This window comes from Marmota marmota, unplaced genomic scaffold (assembly GCF_001458135.2).
Source record: "Marmota marmota marmota unplaced genomic scaffold, marMar, whole genome shotgun sequence".
In the NCBI taxonomy this organism is placed as follows: domain Eukaryota; kingdom Metazoa; phylum Chordata; class Mammalia; order Rodentia; family Sciuridae; genus Marmota; species Marmota marmota.
This window is the reverse complement of record NW_026000316.1, coordinates 1,300,188-1,325,366: the sequence shown is the minus strand read 5'-3', so window position 1 is coordinate 1,325,366 and position 25,179 is coordinate 1,300,188. Positions and strand designations below refer to the sequence as shown.

General features: G+C 40.0%; 1 protein-coding gene across 1 annotated transcript in view; it reads right to left on the bottom strand.

Moving 5' to 3' along the window:
• Trmt2b (tRNA methyltransferase 2 homolog B) overlaps nucleotides 1-19,424 on the bottom strand; it is a 37,478-nt gene extending 18,054 nt beyond the window's left edge. Inside the window, 8 exon segments of the mRNA XM_048797326.1 lie at nucleotides 7,809-7,879; nucleotides 8,813-8,912; nucleotides 9,694-9,828; nucleotides 12,240-12,294; nucleotides 13,304-13,542; nucleotides 17,175-17,304; nucleotides 18,430-18,512; nucleotides 19,103-19,424. Of these exon segments, the coding sequence (XP_048653283.1) occupies nucleotides 7,809-7,879; nucleotides 8,813-8,912; nucleotides 9,694-9,828; nucleotides 12,240-12,294; nucleotides 13,304-13,524 (582 nt within the window). The 5' untranslated portion in view covers nucleotides 13,525-13,542; nucleotides 17,175-17,304; nucleotides 18,430-18,512; nucleotides 19,103-19,424.
• Between the last annotated feature and the right edge of the window lie 5,755 nt (nucleotides 19,425-25,179).

The window sequence follows — 25,179 nt, the reverse complement described above, 5'->3', positions numbered from 1 at the left end:
AAAAAAAAAAAAACAGTAACTATATTGTTACTGTTGTTCTGAAACTATATACATACTAGGATAGATCAAATGAGTAATTATGTTAATGCTGCCGGAGCTAAAATTATATGAAACTATAAAATCAAATATTTAAGATTTAAGTAATTCTAAATTTGATTTGGATATATCACTACGGACACATAACAAATTTTCTTTTTAAAAAATACTACCTCATAGCCAGGTGCAGTAGCACACACCTGTAATCATAGCAGTTGGGGAGGCTAAGACAGCAAAAGCACCAAGCAACTCAGTGAGACCCTGTCTCTAAATAAAATACAAAATAGGGCTAAGGATGTGGCTCAGTGGCCAGGAAGTCCTGAGTTCAACCCCCATTACTGTGACAGAAAAAAAAATATACTACATCATTCTGTCCACTAGAAAGGTCTTGAAATATGACCAACCTGGCACCCATACCATGGCCTCTAAATACCGTTTACCACTCAAAGAAACAAGGACTTTTTAAATAAATAGCTGACTCCAAGTCTCAGGCAGAAAATGGAATATCTTATCATACCAGAAGTTATCAGAGACACCTAGGGCTCTGAGGCAACTTAAAGAAGTTTTAACTAGCCCAAAATGGAATTATTTGAACATAAAATCAACCCAGTATCTATAGTGGACTGAAACATCAAATGTTAAGAATTCACGAGTTTGGCAGGCTGTGGGAGCACCTGACTATAATCCTAGCACCTCAGGAAGCTGAGGCAGGAAGATCACAAGTTCAAGGGCAGTGTCACCAACTTAGTGAGACTCTATCTCAAAATAAAAAATAAAACGGTCTAGGGATGTAGCACAGTTGTTAAAGTGCCCCTGGGTTCAATGCCCAGTACCAAAAAAAAAAAATTAATCCATGAGTTCATAATGATACCAAAATAAACAAATTTAAGCTGACCTCACCTTTTCAGGAATGTGAAAGAATCATGCATTTGCTCTGTTCTTCTTTTACAAGTACAGTGTAACCAAATAATGAATAAGTTATTTTTAGAATAAATGAAAAGGGCACAGTAGACTTAAAATTATCCCCATATTACATACAACCATTCAAGATATAATGGATATAGGCAAGGATCAATGACTCCTAAAACCATCAGGTGAAAAGCTGATGGGGAACTTGTTAATGAGTGCAAGTGGCAGCAGCTGAATCCATCTCTGCATCACCAAGAGAGATCCATCAGACCTATTTGTATGAAAATATTATTGTCAAAAATCAAATCCAAGTCAGGTGTGGTGATGCATACCTGTACACCCAGCAACTTGGGGGAGGCTAAGGCAAGAGAATCGCAAGTTTGAGGCCAATCTCAGCAACTTAGTGTGGCCCAGTCTGACAATAAAAAATAAAAAAGGCTGGGGATGTGGCTCAGTGGCTGAGTACTCCTGGGTTCAATCCCAGTATTAAAAAAGAAAAGAAATGCTATGTATATACAGGCAACTCTCTAAATCTGCAAGTTCTGTGCATTCAGACAGCCAACCACCCAGATTGAAAATATTTGTAAAAAAATCATGTCTGCACGGAAAATGTACGGAATGTTTTTTTGTCACTACTCACTAAACAATACAACTTGGCAGGGTTTGTGGCTCTGTGCCAGAGCACTTGCCTAGAATGTGCTGGGTTCTATCATCAGCATCACATAAAATAAAGATAATAAAGGTATTTTGTTCAAATACAACTAAAAATATTTTTTAAAAAAATACTATTTATATTGCTATTTACATGGCCTTTACATTGTATCAGGTATTTTAAATTTTTAATTTTAAAATGATTTAAATTATAGGGAATGATGGATCTAGGTAATATGCAAATACTATGCAATCTTTTTTTGGGGGGCGGTGTGTACCAGGGATTGAACTCCTGGGCACTTGACCACTGAGTCACATCCCGAGCCCCATTTTGTATTTTATTTACAGTCAGGGTCTCACTGAGTTGCTTAGTACCTTGCTTTAGCTGAAGCTGGCTTTGAACTCTCAATCCTACTGCCCCAGCCTCCCAAGGCACTGGGATTACAGGCATGCACCACCACAGCTGGCATTCTGCCATCTTATATAAGGGACTTGCGCATTTATGGATGTTGATATCTGTAAGGGACAGATATCAAAACCCACGTGGATACCAAGGGACAAGTGTACTTTGAATCCTAATTTGAACAAATCACTATAAAAGTCAAAACAGTTATGAGATCAATGGTCATCAAATCTAAACATTTACATTTGACAATATGGGAAAAATGCTAATATTTAGGTGTGGTAACAGTATAAGGTTATATTTTAAAAAGAGGTCTTTTAGTTCTCACACTAAAATATAAATATTCTATATGATATGTCTGAAATTTGCTTCAAACCAATTCAAAGGGGATAGATGGAAAGTAGGTAAGAGTATAGATAAAATGATAGGCTATATGTTGATGGTTACTAAAGCTGGGAATGGGTACATGAAGTTTTGTACACCATTTTCTACTTTTATGTATTTGTAATTTTTCATGACATAAAATTTAAAAATTATATAATAAAGGAAACTAAATCTTAGTACATCTACTTTCACTCAGCAGTAAATATCTACATGGTCACAGTAATATAAATTATTAAACAAAAAATGTGCTATAAAGATATTCAAAGGCTGGGTACAATGGAATACACCCGTAATTCCAGTTGTTTAGGAGGGTAAGGAAGGAGGACCACAAGTTCAAGGACAGCCACAACTTGCCAAGACTGTCTCCAAAAGAAAAAAAAAAAAAAAAAAACAAGGGTGGGGCAGACTTCTGTGGATGTGGATCAGAGTAGGCAAGTCCCTGGGTTTAAACCCCAGAACTGTGGGACAAAAGATATTGAGGAGTATAGTTTGGGAGGGGAGACAAAAATAAGAGTAACAAATTTCTTAATGCCATAACCAGAAATCAACATACTATATGTAAATGTTATAGGTTAGAATTAATGTGTATATAATAGAATAATGTAATCTTTAGAAGTATGGAACACCAGCAGAAAGAACTAAAAAAAAAAAAGTTGCTGATTCTGGGGAAAAAGACTCAAGAGTAAGGAGAGGTGGAAAAAGAGGACTTCTATCTCCTTGCTAACCTTTTAATACTGTTTTTTTGTTTTGTTTTGTTTTGTTTGTACTGGAGATTTAACCCAGGGGCACAGTATCATTGAGCTATATCTCCAACCCTTTATTTTTGAGACAGGGTCTTGCTAAGTTGTTTAGGACCTCCCTAAATTGCTGAGGCTGGCCTTAAACTTGCAATCCTATCTCAGCCTCCTAAATCACTGGGATTACATATGTATGCCATTGCACCCAGTTTTTTTTGTTTTGTTTTGTTTTGTTTTTGGTACTAGGGATTTGATCCAAGGGCCTTTACTACTGAGCCACATCCCCAGCCCTTTTTATTTTTTGAGACAGGGCCTAAGCTGCCAAGGGTCTTGCTGAGTAGCTGAGGCTGGCCTTGAACTTGCAATCCTCCTGCTTTAGCAGCCTGAGTATATGGGATTATAGGCATGGGCCACAGCGTCCAATTTAATGCTATATACTTTTTTTTTTTTTTTTTTTAAAGTTCTTTTTTTTTAATATTTATTTTTTAGTTTTCAGCGGATACTACATCTTTGTTTGTATGTGGTGCTGAGGATCGAACCCGGGCCACACGCATGCCAGGCGATCGCGCTACCACTTGAGCCACATCCCCAGCCCCTTAATGCTATATACTTTTTTAACTCCTCTCTTCAGACTGCACTTCTGTTCTGTCTCATGTTGTCAGGACCTGGAATATGGGGATTTTTTGTTGTTGTTGTTGTTTTAATTTTTCTTTTTTTGTAGTTGTAGATGGACACAATACCTTAATTTATTTTTATGTGGTGCTGAGAATCGAACCCAGGGCCTCACACATGCTAGGCAAGCACACTAGGAGCTCCCCAGGTCAGCACTCCTTAGTGAGTTAGCTTTTCTACCTCCTACCTGGGCCACCATCCCACTGTGACTACCTGCTACAGCTGGCCCAGAGAGCTTAAAATAGCAGTGCGAGCTGGTCATTGTGCATGTGCGGGGAGCCTACTTATATTTCTTTGATAAAAAAAATAAATAATATTAGGGCTGGGGCTCAGCGGTAGCACACTTGCCTGCCATATGTGAGGCACTGGGTTCTATTCTCAGCACCACATATAAATAAATAAAATAAAGGTCTATCAACAACTAAAAAATATAAAAAAGAAAAGAAAATATTATTAAAGATTCTTCTTTGACCTTGATGCTCTGGCTACCAGGTTCCATAAAATTCACATTTTCACTCAAAAGTAGATATTTAAGGCTGGGGATATAGCTCACTGACAGAGACTTTGCCTAATACATACAAGCTCTGGGTTTGATCTCCAGTACCACAAAAACAGAAATTTAAACCTAAAATGGAGGTGGAGGAGTAGACAAAGATTATTCTTATCTTAAAGGAATGAAATGTCAGCACCAGTAATGGGTATAAATATTTAGAAATCTTAGAACATTAAAAAATATCTTATATGTACATATCCCAGTGCTATATACATAAGATACTTTACAATCAGCATATGGCCAGCATTTGATTCCTTAATGGATTGAATTTTAGGTCCAGAAGAAATTCTGTAGGGAGGAAGAATTCATCTAGATAGATGTAGAGGTTAGAAATTTGCCCAAAAGAAGCTATAAGAGCTAGAATCAAGTAAATATTTGATGAGCATCCACCATCTGTATAAATACGTTATGTGCTAGAATACAAAGTTGGATACAATAGAGCTGCTACCTCCAAAGTGTAGTGTAGGAAGCACTCACGAATGAGGAAATATAGTATACTGAGTGGTACAACAGGAGATTCACAGTGGAGATTCAGAGTACAAGAGAAGGAGACCCTTAATCAGTCTGAGGAGTCAGATATGGTTTTCTACAGGCTCCAATGCCTGAAATTAATCTTACAGAATAAATAGAACCAGCTAGATATGGTGGTATATGACTATCATTCCAGCTATTAGGGAGAATGAAGCACAAGGATGGCAACTTGGAGGCCAGCCTGGGCAACTTAGCTAGCTAGCTCCTGTCTCAAACAATAAAAAAGGCTAAGTATATAGCTCAGTGGAAGAGTATTTATCTAACATATGCAAGGTCCTATGTTTGATCCCCAGTACCAAAAATAAATAAATAATAAGTAGGAGCCAGGCAAATTAAAATGAAGGCATTCTCAACAGGACACTTACGCAGGAATGTTACAGCATAGCAGAAGAACACCAGTTCAGAATAAATGGATGGAGGAAAGCATGTGAGGATGTGGCAAAACACGAGGCTAGAAAATTAATGATGATCTTTAAGTAAAACTAATTTATATTTTATTCCATAAGTTATTGGGCAACTACTGCAGAATTTTTAAGAAAAATATCATGGTGTTTCGTGCCTTTCAAGGATAGTTCTGGCTACTGTAGGGATTATACACTGAAAAGGGGCTACAATCAGTGAGGCTAGTTTCTAGGTTCATGCAGTAGTCCAGGTGAGAGAAAGAAGATGGTAATCTGGTATAAAGTGAAATAATGGTGAAGTGAGTAAAATTAAAATATTTCTAGAAAGTAAACTAACAAGGACATGGAAATTGATTAGATATAGCTCAAGAGGAAGATCTATCTAAGATAGAGTCTTTGATGACATGTTTCTAGCATACAGTAGTACCACTAACTAAGGTGAGAAACACAACATTTGGTAAGGTAAATTTAGTTCATGGCAGTGGCCCCCAACAGTGGGCACTGGATTCCCCAGGGGACATCTAGTAGTATCTGGAGACATTTTTTGATTGTCACCCACCTAGTGGGTAGAAACCAGGGATACTGCTAAACATCCTACAATAGACATAACAGCCCCCCACATAACAAAAAATAACCCAATTAAAAATGCTAACAGTACAGAGGTTGAGAAACCCTGATCTAATGCAAAATTTATTTCAGTTCTGCAAGACAGCAAGTACGTTCGGTAGCCTTTTGGAAATGCACATTCCAAAGCTCAAGAGGGCGCTAGAAGGCAAATACAAGTTTTTAGGAGTTGTCAATTTATAAGTGGTCATTTCCATCATCAGTTAGGGTTGGGTATAATCTCCTATGAATATAACCAGAAAGAAAAGAACCAAAGATAGAGTCCTGGGAGATACCAACATTTATAGTGAAAAGGGGATGAGAAAAATATCCCTTGAGGAAGACTAGGAAGTGATGAAATAAGAAAATCATCAGAAAATAGTATCACAGAAACAAAGAGAAAGCACTGTTTCAGGAGGAAAATAAGAATATGAGGTGGTGTTAAGGAAGAGAAAATTCTGAGTAAGCTAAAGACAAAGTTTCTATTGGATTTGACAAAATGGAGGTCACCGATGACTTTGGCAAGATCAATTTCTATTGGGGGCAGAATCAAGAAACATCAAACTTTCTTGAAGATGGGTGATATTTAATACTCTCATGAACTGAAATAGGTTGAAGGAAAGGTTTATTTATTTATTTGTTTTTTAAAGTGGGGGTTGCATATTAATAAAGGAGCAAGAATCCTGGGAGGTGGGAGACGAGTCCAAAGAGGGGAAGGATAAGTTTTGGCCAGGGGGAGTACTAATCACCTCTTTCACTGAGACAGGAGAGGAGGAGAGGTAAGATTTCAGTGAAATTTGTAGATAGGAGAAGCAACTAAGGAAGTTCTCATCTAATGGTTTTAGTTTTCCAGTTAAGAACCAAGCATGGTCATCCGCCAAAAGAAAGGGCAAAGATGATGTGGTAAGAAATTCAAGGAAAAAGTTTAGAATCACTGATAAGGATGGGAGAAGCAGCTGATGAGGGCTATGGAGGAAAATTTCTGAAGCGTGATCCTATGTACTAACATGCAGGATCCTAGAGCTGGGTCCCAGCAGGTCAAGTCTGGAGGTCTGGAGATCAAGATGTGTTTTTTATTAGAAGGCAACACCTAACTGTCAGAAATAAAAATTATTAGAAGAATGGGTGCTGGTCAGAATTAATAGGGCATAAGACAGTCAATTGGGAATGTTGTTCAGCCCCTACTAATAAGGCTTTGGCCTTTAAAGTTCCATGAGAACAAGCACTATGTCTATTAACATGCTGAGTCACCACTGTAGCCCCAGCATCTACCATAGTTCCTGACCCACAATAGGCACTCAATAAATAGTGGGTCCATGACACAGGATATAAAAATATCCCAGAGGTCAACCTCATAACATAGATACCTATCACCACTCCTATGTCTCTCATGATGTTTGTCCAAAAAAAAATCCCCCCCACAGTATCAGGAATTGAACTCAGGGCCTTGCATATGCCCTACCACTAAATCCCCAGTCTTTATTTTGAGACAGGGCCTCACAAAGTTGCTGAGGTTGGCCTTGAACCTGTGTTCCTCCTGCCTCAGCCTCCTGAGTAGCTTAGATTACAGGCCTGTACCAACTTAATTCTCTATTTTATTCTGCTAAAAATGCTAGCCTTCCAAGTATTTCAGACACCTGACACTTGCTCTAGTGACCTCATTAGTACCTCTTTCTTAATACTTTCCAGCTATTAAAGTCCTTGTATGCCTGACATTTCCAATAATAAATGCAGTTCTGTCTCCTCTCTACCCTCACTAAAATGAAACACTGACAATGTTCTCTCCAATTTAAAAGGTCTGCTTTCAGTACAGAGCCCCTCCTCCCCTCCAGCACTAGCGGCAGCTATAATATTAAAATGTCAGGGACACTGCTATTATAGACTGCAATGCCCCAGGTCATCTTCAACCAGCCCTTGTTACTTTTTACCTGAGCCACTTGATTGTGTTTCTGAGGGATGTTTTTCAGATGGTTAGGATGTACACAGACGATGTTCCCATCTATGGAAAGAAAAAGAATTTACAGTTTTCTTCCTAAAAGATGATTTAAAATAAAGTGTCTAGCAACACAAATTCCCTCCTTCAAAGAGGCACATGTAGATATCAAAAAGCAGAGTGATTAATTTAAGCATGTAGCCATTTTTCAGAGAAAACCTAATTGTTTCCTGGTTTAGCCATTAAGCAGTTTATTCTTAATAGAGCTAGTCCTCAATATTTTCTCCTGTACCTCAAATGCACCATATGACAACATCTGTTTTCTGTTCAGATTTTAAGAGGGAAATAAAATGTAATGGGTTTTGTTTTTCTATTACTGAACAGAACACTGATGTCATATATACACATTTAATTCAACACATGGGGTGGGGAGGAGCCAAATGCTTGCCCTAATGAACTGTATTTTAAGGCATACAGGCATTAAACAGTGTAAAAGTGATGATGTTTCAAGTGGGTTTATTGAAAATGGGCAAACAAAGCTCAGGAATGGAATCTGGGAATGGATACTAGAATTAAGCATAATGCTACCATGATTTCCCTCACCAGTACTCACTTCTCCCTTCCAATTCTTTTAAGGCAGATTTACTACAGAAAGCTTTAGGTTTTAGAGCTTTAAGGGTGTAAAACAGGAAAAGAGACTCTAATGAGGACTCTTGCTCCCAGTACGGAAAATAGCATAAACAATAACAAGAACAACAATGAGACAGCAGCAGCAATAATAGTAAGATTTGCTGAGTGTTTACTAGGTATCGGGTAAATTGCTTTTAGAAGAAAGGGCAAGGTTTATGATTTCTATCACTATGCTACAATGACTACCCATCAGAAAGTATCCCAAATCAACCATGTGATCATGTTCTGTATCAGACTTCCATTTCAACCTTCTTTAATTCACTTTATTTCCTACTCCTACTGACACTGTTCTCCATGTCTTCAACTGACCTCTCTAAGTTCCCACGTAGTACCCCACAGTCTTTGGATTCCCATCTGGGCCTCGGTTCACAGAGAAGGTGGACTTATTTCGGTAACCATTGATGACAGGCTGGAGTGGGCAGAAGGACATGGGGACAAGAGGTCAAACAAATCCAAGGAGTAAAATAAAGGGAATGCAGAAATGTTCTCTCAATGAAAACAAATGATGCTTGCTTGGAAGGTATGGCATATGTGGAAGACTGTGGCCAAGATGATTCAGACACTCAATTATAGGAGTTCCAATCTTGCCTTAAGGCAGAAGGCAACAAACTTGTTCTGTCAAGGGCCAGAGTAAATATTTGAGACTTTGCAGGCTGTATGGTTCATGTCACAACTTCTGAACTCTGACTTGGTAGCATAAAAGCAGCCACAGGAAATACATCAAAAGGTGAGCTTGGCTGTGTGCCTATAAATCTTTATTTACAAAATCAGGCACAGAACAGATTTGGGCCATAATTTGCCAACTCCTGCCATTCACGAAATTATGCCTCTCTGAGGTCTCATTGAGGAGTTTTCTAAAGCCTGGAATCTCTCTAAGGAGATAATAGTGTAATGGATGATAAGGGGGGGGGGGGCTCTATATCAGAAAGACTTTAGTGAAAATCTCATATCTGGCATTTTCTACATATAGTGTCCTTGGAAAATTCATTTCTCTTCAGCCTTAATGTTTTCTTCTATAAAACGATAGTACCTACCCCTCAGCGTTATTGTAAACGGTAAAATGAGACAATGATGCATAATGATCAACTAGAATAGGGCCTGGTCCCCAGAAAGTGCTCAGTACATATTAGCTGAAATCATTGGCCATTAACAAGACTTAGTAGGTAAGGAATAGTGGGGTGGAAGCTTACAGAGGGTATAACAGGATGGAGAAGACAACAGAGCCCCTCAGATTTGGGTGCAGTGATTGTGCCACTGACTCTATTGAGCATTTGTAGGGAAGACTCTAGCCTTTGTAAAATTTTCTTCTGAGCTTCAAATTTCACCTGTAAAAGAATATAAGCAATGAAACAAAGCTTTTTGTAGTTTCCCCTCAAAAAATGAAAAACAATGGCTGGGGTTGTGGCTCATTGGTAGAGCACTTGCCTGACACGAATCAGGCACTGGGTTCAATTCTCAGCATCACATATAAACAAAAAAGTCCATCAGCAACCAAATTTTATATATATATGAAAAACAGGAAAAGAAGGGTATCCCACAGATTTGTGGGTTGTAGTCTCTGCAAATATAGAACCCAAAAAGATGAACAGCAAGAGACCTAATAAGGTATTGGGAAAAAAGGTCAAGAGTGAGCTCTGGGGAGAAAAAAAAAGAGTGAGCTCTGTGTAAACTCACCCTTCTATTTGACCTTTCAGGTTGAACACTCAAGGTATATGTCACTGCTGTCCAGTAGAACTTTCTATAATGAAAATGGTCTGTTTGTACTATGTTCCACATATATAGTAGCCACTAGTCACATGCAGTAATTGAGAATTTGAAATGTGGCTGGTGGTTGGATGCAGTGGCACACGCCTATAATCCCAGCAGTTTGGGAGGCTGAGCCAGGAGGATCATGAGTTCAAAGCCAACCTCAGCAACTTAACAAGGCTCCACGCAACTCAGTGAGACCCTATCTCTACATAAAATATAAAAAAGGGCTGGGAGGGAAAGGGGTTGTGGCTCAGTGGTAGAGCACTCACCTAGCATGAGTGAGGCCCTGGGTTTGATCCTCAGCACCACATAAAGACAAATAAGTGTAGTGTATCCATCTACAACCAAAAAATATTAATAAAAAAAAAAAAAGGCTGGGAGCTGGGCACAGTGGCGCATGCCTGTAATCCCAGTGGCTTGGGAGACCAAATCAGGAGGATCAAGTTCAAAGCCAGCCTCAGCAATGGCAAGGCACTTAGCAACTCAGTGAGACCCTGTCTCTAAATAAAATACAAAAATAGGGATGGGGGATGTGGCTCAGTGGTTGAGTACCCCCGAGTTCAATCCCCAGTACCAAAAAAAAAAAGGGGGGGCTGGGGATGTGGCTCAGTGGTTAAGCACCCATGGGTTTAATCCCTGACATAAAAGAAAAACAAAATGTGGCTGGTGGAGCTAAAGTGAATTTCTAGTCTTATTCTGATTAACTTAGAGAATCAGTTCTGCTATAATGTGACACTGTTTCTATACCATGCTGTGCTATGTAAAAAAAAAATTACAGGGCTCATAGTAGAAATAGGGTTAGGCACACAACCTTGCAAAACTTTATCAGAAAAACACTCCTAGAAAAGGAACCAAAAAAAAAAAGTGGCAGCATTTAACGTACATCAAATGATTAAGAAACACAATACTCTAATAAGACTAGACTTTAGGAGCTGGGCTTGTGGCTCAGTGGTAGAGCACCTGCCTCACATGTGTTAGGCACTGGGTTCGATCCGCAGCACCACATAAAAATAAATAAATAAAATGAAAGTTTGTGTCCATCTACAACTTTAAAAAAATAAAATAATATTTAGACTATACTTTATCCAGGCTGGGGCTATAACTCAGTGGCAGAGAGCTTGTCTAGCACATGTGAGGCACTGGGTTCAGCCCTCAGAACCACACACACACAAAAATTAATAAACAAAATAAAGGCATGCTGTCTAAAAATTTTTTTTTAAATATACTTTACTGGGCTGGGGTTATAGCTCAGTTGGTAGAGTGCTTGCCTTGCATGCACAAGGCCCTGGGTTCAATCCCCAGCACCACAAAAGAAAAAAAAAAAAGAAATACACTTTACCCAAAGACCTGAGGTTTGCTTGTAAAAGTGGGCTACAGCTCAGAGTAGCCCAGTGAAGTGGTAAAAGTGAGTCAAATGGAACATTCTAACAGAGGCAAAAGGGTGTGGCTCATAACACACAGGCAACTAAGGTAGCCAATAGATGTATACATGCACACCTGAAATATTTTATGTGTTCTTACATATCCTGGTTCACCTGGGTGCAGATTTCTTTCACCAAGCATTTCTCACAGACACAATTATTCCTAAGCAAACATGAAATTTGCATTATGCTCAAACTGCTCCCTAATGTCAATCTACTGAAACAAATTTCTGTTTTCAAAACAAGCATTATGGCAGTATTGACTGTATTTAAACAACCACATGTGGCTAATGGCTACCCTGTTGAAAAGTATAGTTATATGAAACAGCAAAAATACTGCTCCTCACACACACAGAGCTATAAGACAAAAACAAGCAAGGAATAAATCAGCATTTTCATCTGTGGTTTGAGGGTTTAGAACATATAACTGGCCTAAAGTTCAAATTGTGGAGTTATTAGCATAGTGAGTTTAAGGACCTGTTGAGACTGTCTAGTCAGGCTTCCCATGAATCTAATACCATTCTGTTGCTGGGGAGAAGGGGTTAAGATTTAAGCTGGGCACCTACCTTGAGTTGTTCTTCATAGCTCAGCCTCCAGAGTGGTGTCACAACATCAGCCAGCCTTGAATAAAATAATCCATGCACTTTGTTAATTTCTAAATATGCACTGAGCACCTACTATGCCTAAGTACTTCCTGCCACCACTTTCTCTGGTGTTTTACTTATCATTAAGAATAATAAGCTCAGGGCTGGGATTGTGGCTCAGTGGTACAGTGCTCGCCTAGCATGTATGAGGCACTGGGTTCCTCACCACCACATAAATGTAAAATAAAGATATTAAAAAAATAATGATAAGTTCAAAAGGCAGACATACAGAAATTGGGAAACAGAGGCACAAAAACCCCTCTGGGGATGTAGCTGAGTGGTAGATCACTTACCTAGAACACAAACTAGGTTCAATCCTCAGTACTGCATAAAATATAAATAAATTACAACATGCAACCCAGGGCTGGGGATATAGCTCAGTCAGTAGAGTACTTGCCTTGCATGCACAAGGCCCTGGGTTCAATCCCCAGCACCAAAAAAAAAAAGCAACTCTCATGCCTCAAGAGAGATGGAGTCTGGGAGAAAAGCCCATTTTGGTGCTGCCTACTTAACAAAGAACAGATGGGCAAACCTAATATAAGAAAAATCCAGATTTATCAGGTGGTAATTAATCATATTAAAAAAAGCTTCACTATTGGGTTCCTTTAAATAGCTTACCTCCCTGATGCTTTTAAAATATAATTTAATTTAAAAAATACATTTATTGCATAAAATGAGGTATATTTATGTTTGCATGGCTGCAATGGGACTATTCATTTCTAACCCATCTAATACCATTCTGGGTCCCTGGTTTTCAGCATAACCACCATGGACCCTTTTTAGACACAAGGTCCAAGTTCAAATCTTCTTTTTGACAACTCTCAAAGACAAAAACATTTTCTGTGATCTCAAAACATTTCAGGCAATTTCCTTCAGATGTTCTCATGAATCATTGCAATGCCACATTAGTTATATTAGGAATACAGAATTTCAGTAGACCCACAGATTCAGACTTGCTAGAAAAAGTATATTGAACTGAGTCTTACCTTTCCTGCCAGGAACCATCAAGTGGTCCAAGATAAGTTGGTTTCTCACAACTTTTTTGACCTCTTGGACACTTCTTGGATATCCCATGGCTGAAATTTCCTTTACATGCTGTGCCCCAAAAGGGCTGTGACCCATCTGATGGTTTTCTGGCACACCAGGGAAGCAGTCCTGGTTTGGAGAAGAGACCCACTCTGGAGAGGAAGCATCTCAGACTGTACATTAGGACTCCTCTTAATGCCTGACAACCAAAGACACACACTGCAATTCATCTGCACAAAAGGCAGAAATATAGAAATTGGGAAACAGAGGCACAAAAACCCCTCTGGGGATGTAGCTGAGTAGTAGATCACTTACCTAGCATATACAAGGCCCTAGGTTTAATCCTCAGTACTGCAAAAAATATAAATAAATTACAACATGCAAATCCTCCTCCATTCTTATGGAACTCTCCAGCACTTAGCAGTCAGTGTTGGCACAGAGTAAACATTCAGTAAAGTAAGCCTCTTGAACACAACTGATTTAGCACATAAAAGGCAAGGTCTTAAGCCCAAAGAGATGAGGAAAATATAGTCTTTGTTATGCAGGGAAGAGTTCAACTCTTGATACATTTCTATAGTCTCTCCTTTTCTCTATTCTGCCCTCTCAACCAACAGCCAATCAACTAACTAGTAGTATTAAGTACTTACTATGTGCAAGGTAACCTTTTAAGATACTTGAGGAGTTAGAAAGGTTACAATCTAATTGAGGAGATCAAATGCCAACTCAGGAGCTGGGTGCAGTGGCACATACCTGTAATCCCAGCAGCTCAGGTGAGGCAGGATGATCTTGAGTTCAAAGCCAGCCTTAGCAAGGCTCTAAGCAACTTAGTGAGAACTTGTCTCAAAAATATTTTTTAAAAGGCTGTGGATGTGGCTCAGTGGTTAAGCGCCCCTAGGTTCAATCCCTAGTAGAAAAAAATAATAATAATGCCAACACAGGAAAGGCACTAGAAAATAACACAAAATGCTTGGTTCCTGGTGAGTTCTCAGGAAAAGCTACACAGAGCAGGAAGGAAGGCAATGCATGTCTTAAAGGATGGCGGGGAAGTAAACTATATGTTTGAAGGACAGTAGGTAAACTTGTCTGGCTGAAATGATAATTCATTTCAAGGAACAGAAGCAACGAGGCTGAAAAGTCAAGTCAAAGTGAGATTTGAAAGAACTTCAATGCCTACATAAAATACAGACTTTATTGTGAAGGCAACAGTGAGTTGATAGAGGCTTTCTGTAGAGAAATAAGATGAAATAAGGAGGCCAATAAAAACCAAGTTTATGTTGAGTTTGAAGTGATAGGAAAATATCCAAATGGAAATAGCAAGTAAGTAGAGAAGGAATACAAGCCAAGAGAGAAGTCAGAACCAGGGATTAGATCAAATGTTTATAAGTACAAGCTGTAAGATAAAATGAAAGTTTTGAGTAAAGAACAAAAGGCCAATGACAAAACCTGGGAGAAAAATAATATTTAGAGAGCAAAAAGAGACGTTAGTGACTCAGAAGGAGAACCAGGAACGTGTGGAGCCATGGAGGATACAGAGGCGCCTTTGATGTAGGATTGACACATCCTATTAAATCTAAGGGGTGGGGGAAAAAAAGTAAAAAAGAAGAGAAAGAGCAATGGGAAATGGTGGGCAATAGGAACATATCAAGGCTTTCAGACATCTTGAGTACAGACCTGGCCTGGGCTATCTGACTCCAATATTTACTAGATAGGTGGCATGGTAAGCATTCCCTCTGACCTTCCCTTTTTTCACCTGTAAAACAGAGATAATAACAATACCTATCTCATATGGTGGTTGTTAAAGAAAGATAATAAAAGTACTCCTGGAGGTGTAACTCAGCAGTACAGTGCTTGCCCAGCATGAATGAGGCCCTGGGTTCCATCCTTAGCACTTCAAAAATAAAGTAAAAAATAAAGCAGAAGATGAAATAGAGATGACATCTATAAAGCTCTGAGCACAGTGTCCAGTACCTGGGCAAAAGCTCTTCAGTAAGTATTAATATCTGTCACAATGTTTTTAAAGACAGCAAGGAACTGAGTGGGAGAGACAATATTGAAGACACGGGGAAGCAGGGGGAAGGAACAGTGGGAGTTAAGATGAGAAGAGTTAAAAAGATGGAAGAGTTAAAACAGATGACTGAGAACACAAGTGGAAGGCTCCTACATAAAGAAGAAGGAATCTCTCTTCCTCCAAAATAGGGCTCTGGGAGCTGGGGATGTGGCTCAAGCGGTAGCGCGCTCATCTGGCATGAGTGCGGCCCGGGTTCGATCCTCAGCACCACATACAAACAAAGATGTTGTGTCTGCCGAAAAAACTAAGAAATAAATATTTTTTAAAAATTCTCTCTCTCTCTTTAAAAAAATATGAACATTCATTTAATATATTTCTAAAAATGAATAAGGCAATAGAGAAGAAACACCTTAATGACTATTTACATAACATTTTAAAAATTCCAATCTGGTTTATTATTTNCTCTCTCTTTAAAAAAAAGGGGGGGGCTCTGGCCAGACTTGGTAGCGCATACCTATAATCCCAGCAACTAGGGAGGCTGAGGCAGGAAGATCGTGAGTTCAAAGCCAGCCTCAGTAACTTAGAGAGATCCCGTCTCTAAAATAAAATGAGCTTAGGATATTGCACAGTGGTTAAGTGTCCCTAGGTTCAATCATTGGTACAATTAAAAAAAAAAGGCTCTGTCCTTTTGCCTATTTACTTTAGGGTATCTGTCCTTGCTGTGTGAATGAATACCTTCCTTAAGTACTAAGAACACTTGAATGAATTTGGCCTGACAACCTACTGATCTGCTAAGAAGTTACCTTTTAGCCATTGCTCTATACCTTAGATGCTGTCCCAACGTTAAGTTAGCTTAAGTCAGTATTATGTGTTTGCAGTGGTAGAGATCAAACTCAAACCCCAACCATTCTATGCTAGTGTTCTACCACAACCCCAGGCCTTTTTATTTTTTGAGATAGGGTCTCACCAAGTTTAATGTTGGTATTGAACTTGCAATACTCCTGCCTCAACCTCCAGAGCTTCTGGGATTCCAGGGATGCACCACTGAACCTCCCCGCCCAATGTATTTTAAAGTCCAATGTATGCAATGGATTTATTTACAAGGACCTCTCCATGAAGATCTCTACTAATGCTAAACAGCTGCCATGATTGATAAATAACTTAAAGAATGTTGACATGGTGCTTTGATATTTTACTCCATACACCATTTTGTATGATTACAAAGTACTAAAGAAAGTAGTTGTCTCAACATATGATTACTTTGGGGTTATTTCAAATTTCCAACAGAATATATTTAAGCTGGTCCATAGTTCAGGTGTTAATATTCTCCATTCAACTCCTTGGCAAGAGGCAATAAGATGTCACAGTAAAGAACACAGGCTTCGCTGGGTGTGGTGGCATACGCCTGTAATCCCAGCAGCTCGGGAGGCTGAGGAAGGAGGATCATTAGTTCAAAGCTAAACAATTCAGTGAGACCCTGCCTCTAAATTTAAAATATACAAAATAGGGCTGGGAATGTGGCTCAGTGATTGAATTCAATCCCCGGTACCACCCCGCCTCAAAAAACAAAAACAAAAACCAAAAACCAGAACATAGGCTTCAAGGGTTGGGGTTATATAGCTCAGTGGTAGGATACTTGCTTAGCTCAGGCAAAGCCCTGGGTTTGATTCCCAGCACGGCCAAAAGAAAAACTAAAGAATATAGGCTTTGGAGCCATCTTCTAATCCTAGCCCCATTCACTAGTTGTGTGGCTTTGGGCAAGTTACTTAAGCACTGTGTATCTCAATATCACCATCTATAAAAACAGGAATGGCAACACCTACCTTTCAGAATTGTGGTGAGAATACATATATATGAAGTGTTCAGCAGGTGTTCAATGTGTGTCACTGCCTTTCCTCAGGCTACGATTTGAAGCATGGCTTCTTCATGATTCAGTATCTCCAACCTATAAAACTGGTGAGGCAAGTGTTGTGAGGATATATTGTGGAAATTTAAAAAATAACACACACTTTCCTGACTCTGCATGAGTGTCTGTTGCAGTGTGGTGAGATCATAGCCCACCCAGGACCACCTGTTAATACTATCAAAAGTGTGTGACCTCGTGGGCTGGGGTTGTAGCTCAGTGGTAGAGCACTCACCTAGCATGTGTGAGACCCTAGGTTCGATCCTCAGCACCACATAAAGTCATAAAATAAAAGGTATTGCGTCCATCTACAACTAAAAAAAAAAATTTTTTTTAAAGTGTGTGACCTGGGGCTGGGTTGTAGCTCAGTGGTAGAGCACTTGCCTACACATGGGAGGCACTGGGTTCAATTCTCAGCACCACATAAAAATAAAAATATGTGTACATCTACAATTAAAAATAATTTTTTAAAGTATGTGACCTCTGATCATCATTTCTCCAAGATGAGAAAAAATGTATTTAACATAGTGAAGAGCAAAAGCCAGAGAGAGTCAGGAAACAAAGGATGAATGGTCTGGTTGGGGTGAGGTCATTGGCCTTGAAGCCCTGACTACAAGAAGGGGCCCTGTCCCTCCAGCTGGCAGGGAAGTAGGAAGGATGAAGAAACTTATAGGACTATTTGGGGGTTGCTTAAAGGACAGATGAAATGAGGAATTTGAAGACAGCTATCCTTTCGCTACAACACTAGGACATTTTGGGGAGCATGTGGATCCTCTCACTGGTGATTTCCACCATGATTGTGATTCTTTTGCCCTGTACCCCAGCACAGGGTCCTTGTCCATCTAAGTATTTTCCTCCAAATACCAAAAATTGTCTAAAATTGTACTCTACCCAGGGTCTCAGTTAGCTGGGGCAGGAGGACTGCAAGTTCAAAGCCAGCCTTAGCAAAGCAACTTAATAAGACCCTGTCTCAAAACTAAAACTGATAAAACATAAAACGGGCTGGAGATATGGTTCAGTAGTAAAGCGACCCTGTGTTCAATCTCTGGTACAAAAAAAAAAAAAAAAATAGAGTTTGACATATGAGTAAGAGNAAAAAAAAAAAAAAAAGACAAGAACCCAGAAGGAAGTTGGCAACGCAGGGAATCTAGTCTCTCTCAAAACTCTGGTTTTACCTGTCAAAGTGAGTTCCATTTGTTTCTTAATGTCAGAGTGGGCATTTGTTCACAGAAAGATTACTTTCTTCTTACAGTTTTCCCTGTAAATAAACGTTAGCGTGTTTTCCTTTATAAAAGAAAAGTATTACAAATGCTTTATTCCTACCTCAGGAATTGGTCAGAAAGGGCCCCAGAGCCTGCAGGGCTTCAATGGCTATTTACCTCCAGGGCTCAAAGAGGATCTACTTAGACTACATGAAAGCTCTGACCCGCGCAGGGTCAAGTATTCCCTTGGAGCAAAATGTTCACCACTGCACACGCAGACAGGTCCTTCCTTCCCCCACCAGCCAGCACATCTATTCCCCTCTTTACGCAAGCTCTGGCCGCACGTGTTTGTAAGAAGGCTTAACCAAGCAGACGCCAGGAAAGTCTACGACTTAACGTGGGACGGACTGCACAGCCAGAAAAGGCCCGGAAGTGGGGAAGGGGGGAACGAAGGAGTTGGAGCACAGGCAGACGCTGGGCAGACTGGATGCCACCCTTGTGCAGCCACTTTCGGATCCTGTCCGCAGCCCCTCGGGCCTCTATATCCCGCCCCATGGGCAGTTCGGCGCTGTGAGCAGTTTTTCGCCCAGTAGGCTTAAACTGGGTTTTCCGGGCTACTTATCCTCCCCCGGCTTCCCCGCCTTACCTTTCCTTCGTGACTAATAAATTCTCTTAGTAATCTGAGGCGGCAAACGAAAAGATCAGCGGACGGCCTGGCTTGCTGCCTCAGAGGAAGAGTCACTTCCTGGTAAGCTAGGGCGCCTCTGTCCCTGCCGTATGCACAGCTTGCTCGGGGCAGCAGCGGCCACCGGGGCTCCTCCCCATGCGGGCGGAGCCACCGTCCCAAACCGCTGGACTCCTCTTGGAAAGAACACTACACTTCTTTGCCGGGACTGCTCCAGGGACCTGCTTCAAAAGTATTTATATCCTAAAGGCCAGCCGACTTCTCTCCACAAGTTCCCCCTCCTCTCCCCTCCCCTCCCCTCCCTGTGACCCCGCCCACCGCCTGCTTCTTTTGCCCGGTCCCATTTGGTGAGTCCTCTAAACCTAGAAAAGTCGTTTAAAAAATTCGCGCTAGTGTTAACAGCGTTTCCCATCACAGGAATGGTTCATTGTAACTCTTCCAACCCAAAGAATGTTTTGTTTGTTTTTACCAAGAATTGAACCGAGGAGCTCTTAACTACTGAGCTACATCCCCAACCCTTTGTTTTTTTTTTTTGGGGGGGGGGCGGGGACAGCGTCTTGAAACAACTTGCTAAATTGTTTAGGGCCTCTAAATTGCAGAAGGTGGCTTTGAACTTGCATCCTCCTACCTCACTCTTCAAGCTGCTGGGATTATAAGCATGCGCCACCGCGTCTGGCCAAAGAATGATTTTTTAATGGTAGAATTGCAGGCGTCCTATATGCGAGGGGCAAGATGGTTTTCAAAAAAACCAACAATTAGTAAAACTCCCATTCTGGGCTGTAGAATTTTCCAGGCATTCATTCTCCTTTATTTTTTATTTTGGGCACTCAGAGTTGAACCCGGGGAGCTTTACCACTGAGCCACATCCCCAGTCCTTTTTCTATCTTATTTTGAAAGAAGGTGTCTCTAAAATTGCTCAGGCTAGCCTTGAACTTTTGGTCCTCCTGCCTCAAGCTTCCAAGATACTGAGATTACAGATGTATGCCACTGTGCCTGGCAATTCTATTTTATGTTGCTTCAGAACTTTCTTTTTAAAACTTTTGACAAGGTAAACCAGGTTTCTTAAGTGGATCCTACTCAAGGCTATTAAATCATAAACCCTCAGGGAGCGGTTTTTTTCCCCTACAACTACAAAATTCAGAAGGAACCAGGTAGTGATGGTTCTTTCACCAGCATCTGGACTACACCCACTGATTCTTCTATCCCCCTAAGTTTAAAGGGTTCAGAAGCCCAGCCCAATGAGTAAAAGAAAATTGAAGTAGGCACACGTGTATGCTGTAAAGAAATATTGCTTTACAGTCATCACTGTAGGGAGACATTAAGCAACTAAGTGAGACCCTGTCTCTATAAGTAAAATAAAAAAGAGGGCTGGGGATGTGGCTTAGAGGTCAAGTGCCCCTGAGTTCAATCCCCAGTACCAATACACACACACACACACACACACACATATATGGCGCATATTACTTTAATATAAAATTTACATCACAGTAAACCTACATTTAATGACATTTGATGTTTATGCTTAAAAGTAATTGGGTTAAGTGGGAAGTACTTTACTATCAACATTTCACTTTATTTACTCAAAGTATACCATGACTGGTGCATTAGCCCTAGTGACTACAGTAGTAAGTTAAACAGAGCCCAGTAACTTCAAATAATAGCAAACATTGAGTTAATGGGGCTAAGGTTCAAAGGTCACACCTGCCACTTATAAGTTATGTGCACTTGAGCTCCATGTCTGTTTCCTCATCTGAAAAAAATTCCATAATAATTATACCCACTTCATAGGGTTATGATGAAAATTAAATGAGTTGATACCTACAAAGTGCTTAGAACAGAGTAAGCACACAATAAATCCTAGCTATTATTCCAAAATAATTTTAGAGGCTGGGAATGTACCTCAGTGGTAGAACTCATGCCTACCATACACAAGGCCCTGGGTTTGAACACCAGTACCTCAAAAATAATAATTTTATATACTATGTGTGCATACACTCACCCACACATATAGATCTTTAAAAGCGTGGGGGGAGGTCATTTACTTTTTTTATAGTTGGGGATAAACACAATACCTTTATTTTGTTTATTTTTATGTGGTCTTTCAAGTTTTTAGATCCTCCTTATGGTGCTATCAGGTGAGATTAGACCAGAGAATGCAAGTTTGGCTCTTTTATCCCTCCTCCAGTTCCCTTTTATGTGGATTGTCAACTCTACTCCTTGCTCCTCTTTCCCTTTTTTCTCCTTCCCATGCCCTTGTACCCCTTTATAATTTCTCATCTGGGCATTCTCTCTGATGCCCAGCACAAACCTAGGTGTCCAATAGGAGCTGGATAATTACCTGATGAACTAAATTGCACCTTGTCTACTGAAAGGGAATGGATATTTCTTCCTTCATCCCCACCCATTCCCAGCATCCAAGCAAACTCATTTAAAGTAGATCAGTCACTCAAGAAGGCAGAGCCCTGAGGGGTAAAGAGAAGAGATTAAGGAAGCCATAATGTAATTATTTAGCCATTAACCCATTTAGATTTATTTAATCTGATAAAACATGTTCTTCAAGAAAGGAGAAATCATTACATTTGCAACAGGGGAAAGAAATAGCCCATACTATAGGGAAGGTTAGACTCTTCAACTGGAAAGTCAATAAATAGACATGTCACAGGTGATAAGCAATATTGTTGAATTAAATAAGACCTGGAACCAAGATAATCTTTTCCTTAAATTTCTGGAGATTTCACTTTGTTGTGATATAGTTTGCTGGTAACAAAGTTATTTCTAACATGTATTAAAATTATTTGGCAGTTAGAGCTAGTTTGTTCTATTAAACAGGTCCTTCCATATACTTTCCTCACACCTAGGACTGGGCTAGAGGATATGAGGCATAGATAGACAGACCAAATCCTGGAGGATAGTGTGACTTACTGGCAAGACAAAACTCACAGGAGGAGAATACACAACAACTGGAGCATCGGCAATTCTAGGAAAGCAGCCAATATCTTGGTAGCCAGGGAAGGGATAGAATCTGAGACTTGAATTAGAATGTGAGAATTGAGTTGAATGCATAAGATATGAATAATCTTGGAGAAGGTAAGGGCTGCAGCATGAAAGCAGGAATGAGCAATATGTGTACAAGGCTATGAAGAGGCAGGCATAGCTAGATGGTGGATTGTTAACAAAGTCATTGCCATCTGGCTGATACAGGACTGATGATAGTGGAGGGCCTGGAGTGCTAGAATGAGGAGGAGTTAGAACTAGTTCTTATAACAATAGGAAGCTACCAAAGAGGATTCTTGTGAAATGTTTCTGTAGGAGAACTCTAGTATATGTGTATAGGATGGATTTTAGAGTGTGGGGACCTGGAAGTGAGGAAGGCTGCTGCAGTCATTCAGATGGGAGGTGACAGGCCTCTGTACTAAGGCATGCTATACCACATATTGCACACGTTTCTTAAAATATGTTCAGGGGCCCATCTGCAACATAATCAACTAGGGTGAGTGGAACAAATGTGGATTCCTAACTCCCAGCCCCACACCTACTGAATCAAAATCTCAGGGGAAGTCATATCAGGATTTGTAATTTTCTCTGTAATGTCAGAATTTGTAACAAGCGTCCCATATGATGCCTATATTAAAATTTGAGCCCCATTACCACACACCAACTGAAATTCCAGTTGAATTAGTGAAACCGGTCTTGAAAATCAGGATCAGGTCCTCGTTTCCATTCGCCCCCTCTGCCCCTGTGTTGAAGATTAAGCACCCAAGAAACACCAAGGCAAGAGCAAAAAGTAAATTTTACTTAAGAAACAGAAGGGGGAGGCATGAATGAGAGAGAGACTGATACTCCTCCAGAGAAGAGGAAGCCCAGAGCTGGGGGTGTTCAGCACCTTTACAGATTTAAGTTTTCCTTTCTTCTCAAGCCTACTTTACAAAAACCACAGGAAGAGAGCCACAGGGTGTGATTGCTTGTGTTGGAAAGTGTGACCCTTCCCCCACCCCAGGCCATTAGCAACCAGGTGATGGGGAGTGCTATCTACCCATTTCCTTTTCTTTGATAATCAGCTACCTAGTCTTTGCCCTGGTCTCATTGGTTGAAGCCAAATAAATATGTGAGATTATATCTCAAACCATAGCCAGACATGGTGGTGCATACCTGTAATCCCAGCAATTTGTGAGGTTGAGGCAGGAGTACCACAAGTTGGAGGACAGCCTCAGCAATGTAGCAAGAAGCTGTCTCAAAAATAAAAATGAAGAAGGGGTGTAGCTCAGTGGTAGAATGCCCCTTGGTTCAATCCCCAGTACAGGGGGCAAAAAATCTAACAATGCAGGGCCCAGTGGTGCACACCTTAATCCCAGCAGCTCCAGAGGCTAAGGTAGGATGATCACTAGGTCAAAGCCAGCGTCAGCAAAAAAGCAAGTAAGACCCTCTCTCTAAATAAAATACAAAATAGTGTTGGCGATGTGGCTTCAGTGGTCGAGTGCCCCTGAGTTCAATCCCCAGTACCAAAAAAAAACCATAAAAGTTTTAGAATAAAATATAGATGATTATACATCTAAAATTTTGATAAGAAGAACATCATAATATTTTAAAAAGTAGAAAAATAATCAAGTAGGTAAATTTTACTACATCAACCAAGAGCATCTATATGAGAAAAATACAAATAATAACATTAAATAATATCAGTAAATATAAAGTATAAAAAGGGTCATTTTTTTGTATAAATAGTTTATATAAACCAGGAGCAGAGACACACACACCTGTAATCCCAGTGGCTTGGGAGGATAAGGCAAGAGGATCGTAAATTCAAAGCCAGCCTCAGCAACTTAGCCAGGTCTTAAGCAATTCAGCTGTCTCTAAACAAAATATTTTAAAAAGGTTGGGGATGTGGCTCAGTGGTTAAGCACCCCTGGATTCAAACCCTGCTATCAAAAAATAAATATAAATATATAAAAGGGGCTGATAGGGCTGGTGCTGTGGCTCAGCCATAGAGCACTCACCTGGCACATGCAAGGCACTGGGCTCAATCCTCAGCACCACATAAAAATAAGTAAATTAAATAAAGGTATTGTATCCAACTACAACTAAAAAAATATTTTAAAAAATAAAAGGGGCTGATAGTGTAACTCAGGGTAGAGCACTTGCCTAGCATGTGCAAGGTTCTGGGTTCAATCTTCAGCATTGAAAAAAAATGGAGGTGGGGAGAAAGAATGATTACCCCAGTAGAGTTTTTTGGTTTTTTTGTTTGTTTGTTTTTTGATGGTACTGGGGATTGAATCCAGGACCTCATGCATTGCTAGGTAAGCACTCTACCACAGAGCAACATCCCCAGCCCCAGGAGAGATCTTAACAAAGGCATGGAGAAATAATTCACAGGAAAAAAAAAATGTTGTTTTTTTTCCAATTTATTATTTCTTTTTTGTGATAATAGGTATTGAACCCAAGGGCACTCTGCCACTGAGCAACATCCCCAGCCCCCTTTTTAAAATTTTATTTTGAGTCAGGGTCTTACTAAATTGCCAAAACTGACTGCAAACTTGTGATCCTACTGCTTCAGACTCCCAAGTAACTGGGATTATAGGCCAGCACTATCATACCTGGGCAGAAATTAATATATAAGTGCTCAATAAAGTCATTTGTTGTATCTTACTAGTAACAACAGAACATGAACAGTGTATCAATTAGGTAATATTATTTCATCAAATTGGTGAAGCTTTAATAAGAAATGATATTCCCAAAAGTAGACCACAGGCAGTAAGGCAGAAATTCTTATACACTGCCAGTATTGATACAACTTTCATGGAAAGCAATTACAATAAAAAAGCCTTTAAAATTTTCATAGTAAGCTGGGTGCACTGGCACACGCCTATTATTCCAGCAGTTTGGGAGGCTGAGGCAGGAGGGTTGCAAGTTTGAAGCCAACCTCAGCAATTTAGTGAGACTGTAAGCAACCTAGTGAGACCCTGTCTCAAAATAAAAAATAAAAATAAAATAGGGGAATGAAAGGAAGGGAGGGGGGATAGGAATAGGAAAGACAGTAGAAT